General features: G+C 43.9%; 1 protein-coding gene across 2 annotated transcripts in view; it reads left to right on the top strand.

Moving 5' to 3' along the window:
* Positions 1-6,141, top strand: part of LOC102206669 (E3 ubiquitin-protein ligase Topors-like) — a 17,164-nt gene extending 11,023 nt beyond the window's left edge. For both annotated transcript variants that reach the window (XM_005754269.2, XM_005754270.2), the window contains exon 4: positions 3,926-6,141. In XM_005754269.2, coding sequence (XP_005754326.1) covers positions 3,926-5,933 — 2,008 coding nt within the window. In that variant the 3' untranslated portion in view covers positions 5,934-6,141. The remainder of the gene's footprint in view (positions 1-3,925) is intronic.
* Positions 6,142-8,051: the final 1,910 nt, after the last annotated feature.

The raw sequence follows: 8,051 nt of genomic DNA, 5'->3' as shown, positions 1-8,051 counted from the left end.
GCCATTTAAATCAGCTGTGTTGGTTCAAGGACACATCTAAAACCTGCAGGGACACCGGCCCTCGAGGCCTGGAGTTGCCCAGGGGTGGGCAACTCCTGGGCGATGAACCAGGGGTGGTTTATAAGATTTGGGGAAACCTGCAGTCAGCTGAGACTGAAGAAGTCACTTGGATGAGTGACGAAATGTTTCTCCCACAAAACGCTACGTCCAGATGAACAGAATCAGCTTTTGGAGATTTACTTTCCTGGATGATTGAGAATGCATCAAGACATTACTTTCTATGTTAGTCCAAAAGTGATCTGTTGCACTGCGTCTTCTCTTAAAGGGAACCCCGGCTATTAAGACATGTTTGCGTTAAAATATGTACTGTGCTTTCAATAACACGTGGTATTAAAATACGCCAAATGTTTTCCTTTTAAGCACATTTTATATAAAACCATTTACCAGTAGGCCGCCATTGTTATTTACTTCTCAATGCACTCTGGGTAGTGACATCATATGGTTGCACCGCATCAAGTTCACAGTTAGCAGTGCACTGGAAATGGCTTCTGTTCAACCTTTCCAGTTTGAACCAGATCAAACCGAGAGAGCGAATGAAAATAGTCAACAAGTACTTAGTTTAGATGAAGATGAAAACTATCCGTCACACGAGGATGAGAGAATGAGGGAAAACTACTGGTGTCTATGCGGCTACTGCTTGCCAATGGCAACGGCGATTGAGAAGGTTTGTTGTAAAGTACCAAAACTTTTTGAAGCAGTTTGTCTTAATCCAGATGTTCTTTGGGCAGCCATGACCGGTATCTGGTCTTTAAGTGATAACGTGATGAATCGTGCTTCCAGGCCCAAAGTAGTCTGCATTTAATAAGACTGTTGTGTTTTTAACATGTTTTAATGCTTTGTATCTTGCTCAACAAGCCCCTAAAAACAGTCAGTGATCACTGTCGGCTTCTCGTGGTTTTTATTACCGCTAATCATTTTAAAGCTCAGGTTTTAAACCCTTACGATGTAACTACAGAACGGCCCATGCAGCAGTATATTAATGACTAACCTCGTATTGTGGATGGATTATCTCGGTGGTTCTCCTGATGTTTGGTCCGTTTACAGCATCCTGCCATAAGCTGTGTCGCTAGCGGCACGTAACACATCATTATATACCAGCTAGCCCAACTTCAGTAACCCTACAAACGTCACTGCTGTTTAGTTTTCTGTCTTCATTTATGCTGGAAGTGATAACAGAGCTGTACGTTTTAATTTGTTTCCAAAACCCCGCAGTCAGGACATGCTATATTGTATTTAGATAGAAGCTAGCGAGCTAACTTCCTGCTAACTTCTAACTCCGTTAAATGTCATAAATTCCGTTTTCATGGATGCCTGGATGTTAAACTCAATTGTTACACCTGGTAGAGCAGAACGCTGATCATTTTATTAAAGATGAAAGACTTTAGACAGTTTTTCAACTCTCAGTAATGCCATAGTGATCGTTTGATATATGGACCTGCAGCGGAGTTTAGACCCAGACACGGCTAGTGACGTCAGACTGAACAATCGGATTAAGACTTGACTGTACACGGTGTTCATGTGAAACAATAAGTTCCAGTGGAGTAGCGTTTCAACGCTTCTCTCTGTCTCTCGCTAGCAAAGTTGACCCAGACAACAAAGCAAAGCTAGTTTTCGGCTACAAGCTCAACACGGACACCGGCGTATTAGTCAGAGGTCCTTTTACTACAGTTCGGAGCGCGCGGAATAGTTTTCTATACAAGATTACTGCAAAAAGTGCAGCCTTACCTAATGTCCACTCTACTCTTACTCATTTATATTAAGATTTAAATATCTAGTTGGTATTGGTATGGCGAGTAACCTTCAGTAATAGTAATAAATCACACAGCAATAGTACATTCATGTATTTGGGTCATTAATATACTGCAACAACATGGGAATAGAGCAGCTGCGAGAGAATTCAACATTAATGAATCAATGGTACGGAAGTAGACAAGGCAAGAAGAATGAGTTGAGTAAAGTTTAAGTTATCTGACTGTTTTGTTTCCCTTAATGCGCCTTATAATCCGGTGCGCCTCATGGTCTGAAAAATACGGTAATTTTTAAGGTTGCAGCAGCATGGCGTTCAGAGTTCAGCTGTTTAAGGGTCAACATCAGGTTGTAGCGTGTAACGGATGGTAAACATTAATATCATCTAACACTTAGCAGGTATTTTGTTTGTCTCTGGGAATTTTGTGATGTCATTATCTCTTTTCCTTTGATGAATGATGCTTCAATGTATCCTCTGCTAAATGAGGTAAGTAAGGAAGCATTGAAGCTCCTTTCCTTTGTGTTTAGAGAGTTCATCCATCTCTGATGATGGCTCCACTTCTGTTGCCTTCCTGAGGAAATCTGCCTGTTTGACTGCAGTGTGAATTAAAATTTCATTGGCAGAGCTTCCATCTTTTGTTTCGTTATTAACCTTCAGACACTGTCTGCAGAAAAGCTTGATTATAGCCATCTGCGGGGAACATTCACGTAGGTGCAGAGACTGCAATTTTCTTGTCCAATTTCATTTTTGTTTCTGGTGATGCAAACATTATGAGTAGAATCTACTTTTTTGTTCAAAACGTTACTTTAACCTCCTAAGACCCGAACTCTTCCACGACATGCATTTTTAATTTGTCTTTATATTTGGGTATATTGGGGCCTGATGAATGTAAAAACAAAGAATTTTTTTTTACCTTATTTTTGTTTTTAAGAAAAATAAGAGCCGCATATGAGGATATTCGTTTCAAATTTTGATAGAACAGTGGCAGTATAACGTCCTCGTAAGTGGATATCAGGCCCATGTAGAGCAAAATTGAGTATTTTGGTCTAAATAACCCAAAATGTGATGTCCACATATGTGGACGGCAGGTCCTAGGAGGTTAATAACAAAAGAAATGGCTGAACTTTACAATTTCCCCAAATAAAACGTCCAAATTTGAGGTTTTTCACCCTGTAAAGCCTGAACAATTAATTAAATGCCAAAAAAAACCTGTTTGCTGAACCTTTTACTAGGAAGAAAAAGGGAAAATAAATATCATTTTGCAGATACAAATTTTAATTTAAATGAATAATTTCTGCTATTTGTGCAGATGGTTTCTTAAAAGTTTTATTTGGGTTTTTCACAGAACTTCAGATACGATACACATTAAAGGATTAAATATGTATTATTTGTAAGCTTCGTAAGTACAGTAAAAATTTCCAGGAAAAAAAAGCAGTTTTAACCTCTGCTAAAAATTGACACCAACTCAGTTTTGTGTTTACTGCAGAGTTAAAATGTGTTCACCAGTCCAAAGAATGTCATGTAGGTATCTTCTGCACTAATAAGGCTATAAATGCTCACAAATGCTGAATAAAATCTTTAATAACGTTAAGATAGGCAGCACGGTGGTTAGCACTGTTGCCACACAGCAAGAAGGTCTTGAGTTCAATTCCACCATCTTTCTGTGTGGCGTTTGCATGTTCTCCCCGTGTTTGTGTGGGTTCCCTCCGGGTACTCCGTCTTCCTCCCATGGTCCAAAGACATGCAACTTGTGGGGATAGGTTAATTGGATAATTCAAATTGCCACTAGCTGTGAATGTGAGTGCGAATGGTTGTCTGTCCCCGTGTGTTGGCCCTGCGACAGACTGGCGACCTGTCCAGGGTGTACCCCGCCTCTCGCCCTATGACAGCTGGGATAGGCTCCAGCACCCCCCGGGACCCTGAAAAGGATAAGTGGAAGCGAATGAATGGATGGATAACGTTAAGATTTTTACCACAATATGTACTTCAGGTGGGATTGATCTATGTATTGATCCCTTTGTAGAAGAACACCATTATTGATCACAGAAGACTCAAGTGATGAGGGTTGTTGCTGTTATACTCGTGCTGATTTTATTCCTTTGTCTTTCTCTCTGTCAGCTCTCCGGTCATCATCACCCTGGACAGCGACAGCACCCACGACGACGCCAACAACAAAAATAGCGGCAGTATCAGCAGCAGCCCACTCAGCAGCCAGCAGACCGTCGACTTCTCAGACCTTCCTCCGCTTCCATTGGTGCATTCGGCCAGTGTGGGCGGCGTTTTGGACGCTGAAATCGGAGAGCTTCCCGTTGACATTCTGGACCGAGGATACGATGGGTCGGACACAGAGCTGGCGGGCCGTTCCAAGGCAGCTAGACTGATCGCCATTGACAACAGTGATCACGAGGTGGACGTGGAGAACCTGGATGTTGATGTAGAAGGACCAATCAAAGCGACAGATCCAAAGACACCCAACGCTGACAGTCACAGAAACATGGGCTCTGTGAGCGTGGGCTCTCGACCAATGGGAGACCAGGATGCTGCCCGCGTAATGACGGATCTTCTTCATAAAAGACATACTGAAGCTTCAACCTCTGACAGCCACCTCTTGGCCTCCATCCTAAGTGACCTGGACAGGATCGCTGCACCTAAACGTGAAGCCCCGTTGGACATTGACGCCAGCTGCTCCCCAGACTCCAAAAAAAGGCGCTACCGAGATCCGTGTGGCGTTAGTCACGCTCATCAACAGCAGGACAGCTGGAAATCCACTTTCTCTGAGGAGCAGCCAGTCCAGAATCAGGACGCTACGTCCATAAACTCGCCATCTCAACTCAAGCAATGGAAGGAGGGGAGGGATGCCCCTCCGCTCCTCAAACAGGCCAGCCCGGTTCGGTCATACAACAGGAACACGCCGCCACCACTAAAACACAAAGATGCTGGGAGTCCACGCCGCTCCCCTGTTTTTAACAAAGACCTCCACTCAGATCACACCTCTGCCGGACCAATTCTGCATAGTTTAAATCCCACCGACTCCTGTTCGCCCGCGAAGCTGCCTGACGACAGCGAGTCCATCCCGCCCATTTCTGCACTGAAGAGACATCTGACCAGCACGTTCGCACTGAGCAGCAAGCCGGCCAACATGAGCAGCGTTTCAGCTGCTCTCTCTAAAGTCCGAGCACTGACCACTGACTTCGATCACTCCGGTCACAAACCTCCTGTCGCTCCCTCTTCCTCTTTTGCGTGTGATTCGACTCCCACGGCTTCTCGTTATTACTCCTTAAACTCCTCAGCTTTACATTCCACCAGGGAGAGCACGATGGGAATATCTTCCATCCTCTCACCCGTCGACTTAAATCCTGTGAATTCTTCATCGGACATTGATTTCCACTCAGCTGCTGGCTGGTCCAAAGAGAAGCCAGCTCCTGCTCACTCTACCTCCGCCAGCTGCAGGAATAAGACTCACAACTCCTTCTGGGCATCACCCGTTGACTTTCATCGATTCAGCAGTGCTGCTGGAGGTCCCCCGGCACGTAGCGGCATGTACTCAGGAGTCAACTCTCACGACACATCACTTCCCGTTTCTGTTAGTGATTCCAGGACTCAGAATGATGTCTCACCCCCTAACTCCCCCTGTTCCAGTAATCTGACTCTAATTGGCTTGACAACAGCTGCCACGCCGTCCACCGTGAACCTGCTTCCTGTTGACTTCCACTCCTCCAGTCCGGCCTCGCGAGGACGGACAGGCGAGGAGACTGTGTCGGTGCTGAACTGCGAGGGAAAGCCACTCTCGGTGGGTCTTGTTGCACCTGCTAACTTGCATTCGTCTTGTTTGATTGACGGACACTTGAACCACACAGCCTTCTCCTCCTCCTCTACTCCCTCTGAACACAGCATTACATTCAACGCCTCGCACAGAAAGTCCGAACTCGGCATGGACCCGAATCTTCTCCGGCCCCCCAACCACGTTGATCCTGATTCAAAACATAACCTCCCCCCTGACTCTGAGCCTCCACCACCAAAATACGCTCAGAGGGACTTTGAGCCCCACACGGACAATCACATCATCTCGGAGTATAACTCCACTTCTACCACTGACACCCATCCATACGAACGCTCCGCCACGTAGGACACGATGAAACGAGAGATTTAAATGTTCGGAATAAATGTCAGGGACAAACTGTTGCATTATACTTTTAGCATCATTTTTCATGAACCATTTATAAACTTGTGTTTATTTAGAATTTAACTCGAGTACAAACACATTCCTAGTGACTGATTTTCAAAATAAACTTGTTTTCTGAGGCAGCACCAATAAACTGATTGTTTAGACATGAGCACTGTCATGTACTTTTGTTTTACTTTTATTATTTTAATCGTTGAGGCAAGCGGGTGAAACCCCCTCCAAACCTCGCTATCAATTGGTTGGGTTTTTTTTGGGGGGGGGGGGTTTTTCCCATGTTCAAACTGCTTAAGAAAAAAAAAGTGTAAGGATGAGTCCAGAGTGAAGCGCTCTCAATCACATGTAGTCCACAAAACCGGTAGCTCTAGACTAAAAGTAAAAGACAAGGTGTAAACCTGAACAAAACTGGCCTTTTCAGGGGAATGATGACTGAATTTGGTAATGACACTCGGACACATGCTTGTGTAAGTGAGTGGATGTTTGTGCGTTTACATGTTCTGTGTGCAAAAAAAAAAAAAAAAAAAAATCTGAATAAAAGTTTGGTTTAAAAAAAAAAATCTTTTACAGTAATGTAAAAAAAAAGCTTTCTTTTTTTACTCAAATGTATGAGCAATGTTGGCAGCGGCTTGTAAAACTGATGGAGAAACTAATGACTCATTAAAGCTTTCTGACTCATCATATATTTGAATGGAATTTGGATTTATGTACTGGGGTACATTGCTAAAAATACGTGACATTAGCTTATCGTGGTAACGGATCTTTTTTTCTTTTCTTTTTTCAAACTGGTTACACTGGTGTGTTCCTGCGTTGTCTGACAATGAAAAGTAAAAGAAACACAGACCTCCAAATCACTAACTTGCCCACTCCAGCTCCTCTCCCACAGGGGATTTGTAGAAAAGGGCGGCTGCATTTATTTTCACATTAAACATAAAGTACGAACTTACATGGAACAAATTTGACTTAGGATTTAAAAAAAAAACAAAAACAACAACACGAAATCTGACATGCCTGACAGTGAAAGGTAACAAAGACATGCAAGTCATTAACTTGCCCACTCCAGCTCCTACAACCAAATGAAAACAGTAGGGAAGAGGGTTAGCTCAACCCTCCACAACTCCCAAGCTAGCAAAAAAAAAATAGTTTTTTGGGGTGTTTGGGGTCTGGCCCAGTCTAGTAGCAAAATGTGGGGGGGTAAAGTCACAAATAGCTGCCTGTGCATTTGTGTTCATGGATATGAATCATCGGGTTTTGGGTTTGTTTTTTATTTGCTTTTTATACCAGTCAACAGACTGGAAGTGCACATCTGGTCTAAAGTTGCATCATCATATCATGAAAGCAAAGAAGTGGTAGTCAAAGGAGCTTGCAAAGAAAAGCATCTGGACTTCTTTAAGTTACTTGAAGACGTTTCACCTGTCATTCGAGAAGCTTCTTCAGTTCTAGGGTCAAATGGTGGAGAGTCCCAGATATAAACCTAGTGGGAGTGACCCCCCACAGAGGGACAAAAGGACCCCCTGATGATCCTCTAATCGCCTGAGCCAACAGGCTCACAGTGGACATAGATGGCTTCTTTCACTCCTCTTTCAAACCATCTGTCCTCTCTGTCCAAAATGTGAACATTGGCATCCTCGAAAGAGTGTCCTTTATCCTTCAGATGCAGATGGACTGCTGAGTCTTGTCCTGTGGAGGTGGCTCTTCTGTGTTGTGCCATGTGCTTGTGAAGTGGCTGTTTGGTCTCTCCAATATAGAGGTCTGGGCATTCCTCGCTGCACTGTACAGCATACACCACATTGTTAAGTCTGTGTTTTGGAGTTTTGTCGTTCAGGTGAACCAGTTTTTGTCTGAGCGTGTTGCTGGGTCTGAAATACACTGGGATGTCATGCTTGGAGAAAACTCCTGCGTTTTTCTGATACACTGGCTACATAGGGGATGACAGTGTTGTTGCGTCTGTCCTTCTTATCTGGGACTCCCCACCATTTGACCTTAGAACTGAAGAAGCTTCTCGGATGAGAGGTGAAACGTCTTCAAGCAACTTAAAGAAGTCCAGACGCTTTTCTTTGCAAGCTC

The sequence above is a fragment of the Pundamilia nyererei genome, unplaced genomic scaffold (genome assembly GCF_000239375.1).
Source record: "Pundamilia nyererei isolate P.nyererei 1_Seehausen unplaced genomic scaffold, PunNye1.0 scaffold00530, whole genome shotgun sequence".
NCBI classification, from domain to species: Eukaryota; Metazoa; Chordata; class Actinopteri; order Cichliformes; family Cichlidae; genus Pundamilia; species Pundamilia nyererei.
This window is presented reverse-complemented; position numbering and strand designations above follow the sequence as displayed.